The sequence below is a fragment of the Austrofundulus limnaeus genome, unplaced genomic scaffold, assembly GCF_001266775.1.
Source record: "Austrofundulus limnaeus strain Quisiro unplaced genomic scaffold, Austrofundulus_limnaeus-1.0 Scaffold1234, whole genome shotgun sequence".
In the NCBI taxonomy this organism is placed as follows: Eukaryota; Metazoa; Chordata; class Actinopteri; order Cyprinodontiformes; family Rivulidae; genus Austrofundulus; species Austrofundulus limnaeus.
The window spans coordinates 65,058-67,422 of record NW_013953636.1 but is presented as its reverse complement, the minus strand read 5'-3'; the positions used below and the strand labels follow the sequence as shown (position 1 = coordinate 67,422).

At 39.9% G+C, this 2,365-nt stretch overlaps 1 protein-coding gene across 1 annotated transcript in view; it reads right to left on the bottom strand.

Moving 5' to 3' along the window:
• Positions 1 to 256: 256 nt before the first annotated feature.
• The window catches only part of akap1b (A kinase (PRKA) anchor protein 1b), a 20,730-nt gene continuing 18,621 nt past the window's right edge, over positions 257 to 2,365 (bottom strand). Inside the window, exon 11 of the mRNA XM_014031347.1 lies at positions 257 to 1,870. Within this exon, the coding sequence (XP_013886801.1) occupies positions 1,808 to 1,870 (63 nt within the window). The 3' untranslated portion in view covers positions 257 to 1,807. The remainder of the gene's footprint in view (positions 1,871 to 2,365) is intronic.

Below are 2,365 nucleotides of genomic sequence, written 5' to 3'. Positions count from 1 at the left end.
ATGAAATGTCTGAATGAGTGCTCATCCAAGACTGGTGATTCCATACTTTTTGCCAGGGGTTGTAGGCTTAGTGTTTTATCATCCTGCTGAGCATGGAGACAGGTTCCATATTCCTGCTCAGGAAGGGCAGGTTCTGTTTTATTTCAAACACACCAAGTGTAGAAATGACTACAAAACACTGACTCAGCATTCACACAAAAACAAAGCCCTGACTGTTAAAGAACACCCACCCCCTCCAAAGATGTAAACAGCAGAAACACTTTGAATAAGTTTTATTCTTTTTTGTCCCTTATACATCTGTACAATCAACAAATCAATTGAAGGTGAGTCTAGCAAAATCTGATTTGTACAAGTTATTTAAATGCTTTTGGGCACAGTTGTTTAACACCCATAATTTGAAAAATCAAATTACGTTTCTAGCTACACACCACCATACAATCTCAGCTGGAGAGCACAGAGGAATGGGCAGAATGTCAAACTAAACAAACAAAAATAGTATATTTCCCTTCAAATCTTTTACGTCCCAGTGTTATATAAACGTACAGTCAATTTCCTTATTTACAGAAAAATGAACAAACCCTAAGATGTGGTAAAGGGACTGTGAGGAGGCATGTCATAGGTTCAATAAATCCGTAAGTGCATTAAAATAAAATTGTGATTCAAAATAAGGGGAAGCATCTACTGCTCCAAATCCAGCAGCAACATCCGGATACGTTTCTAAAATCATGATCGGGGTGAAAACCTTCGTCCTACGTCCCAAACCTAATGTTTCCTAACACAATGACATTACATCTCCTCAGCTGCACGTCTGCAGTTCGCTTTGTTGATCAGATCATTCCTGAGGAACCTTGTTGAAAACTCTGGTTTTTAGTGTTGTTTCACAACAGTTTATCTGAAATGTCAAATAAAATAAAAAAAAAAAACGTTTCACCCATGTCCCTCTTCATTATTCAAAATAAAGCTGCCTTATTGCTAAAATGTCAGATTTCAGTTTCATGGAAGTGTGTACATTAAAAAGACCCACCATGATCACGTAGTCAGAGAAGCTTCATGTCCCAAAAAAAAAAAAAAAAAACAGTACAGCAGAAGTCAACACAAACATCTAGCAGCCTTCTTTTCCTCAGAGTGTTTTAATTCACACCGAGTGGATTTACAGTTCTGGACCGATTCAAGATTAAAACAGTCCTTCGTTCTACGTTTGAAGGACTGAAGATGTGCCAACAGTGAACCGTTATGTTCCTGGGTTTCAGTCAAGCATTACAGAATCATCTTTTTCAGTCAGACACAGGGCGACCTGTGAGCACTGGTCCCTCTGAGGTGCACCACTCCTCTGTCTTTGGACAGACAAGTTCACAGAAAGGCCATCATCTCCCCCACACACACTGACTTTACTCAGAAATGGACCAGGACCAGGACTGCACCTGCAGCTTGATAATCCACTGTGATCACACATGAAAGAAGAATGTGGGCTAAAACACTTCAAATGATCCTTTTATTTTATTACAGTTTACTTTGTTTTAAAAATGATCTTTTTTTCTTTCTCTAACTTCGTGTGACATGATCAAAAGCTTGGTTTAGTAGAAGTAGTGCTGCGTCCCTGTAGATTATGCCTGAAATCAAGTTTATAGTTTGTTGAAAACAAAAAAGAAAAAGACAAAAATCAAAGTGGGGGGAGGGGAACACAGCTGAGGGGGGGTGGGTCTTCTCAGATCCACCAGTGCCTGGTGGGTTCTGGTTCCTCTGACTGTTGACCAAATGAGAATAATTTAGGAGGATGGGTGTGTGAGGATGAGACGACACCAGGAATTCAGAATCCATCAACCCAAACAGCCAGGTTCCTCTCTGCCAGGGTCCGGTTCACTGAAATCACCTGCAAGAACAGGACAAACACTGAAAGACAGAGCAGGACACTTTCTGTCTCCTCCTCCTCAACAGGCCTGTAAATGATGAGACGAGGGGCTGCTGTAAGCTTTCACTCATCACTCATCTGCAGCGTTGGAACCCTTGAAAAGTAAACTGCTGACTCATCAGCTGTGACAGATATCTTAAGCTGGTCCTGGAGATTCAAATGTAGCAGGAGGAACATCAGAGCCAGTCAAGTTTATAAAACTTCTGTAGATTTTGGTAAGTAGCTGTACTCCTCTGACTGATGTTTCTGTAGACCCGATCTCCTTCAGTGGTATTAAAGGGATCCCCGATTAGTTTTAACATAGACTTTATTTAATAAACATTTATTTTCACTGTAAAATAAAGACAGTAAAAATACTGTAGGTTGTTTAGTTTTTATCATTTTTAAACTAAAGGTTTAAAAATATATACACACAAAGCATTCTGGGTAAATGATGACGTGGATAGGTCCTCGGTG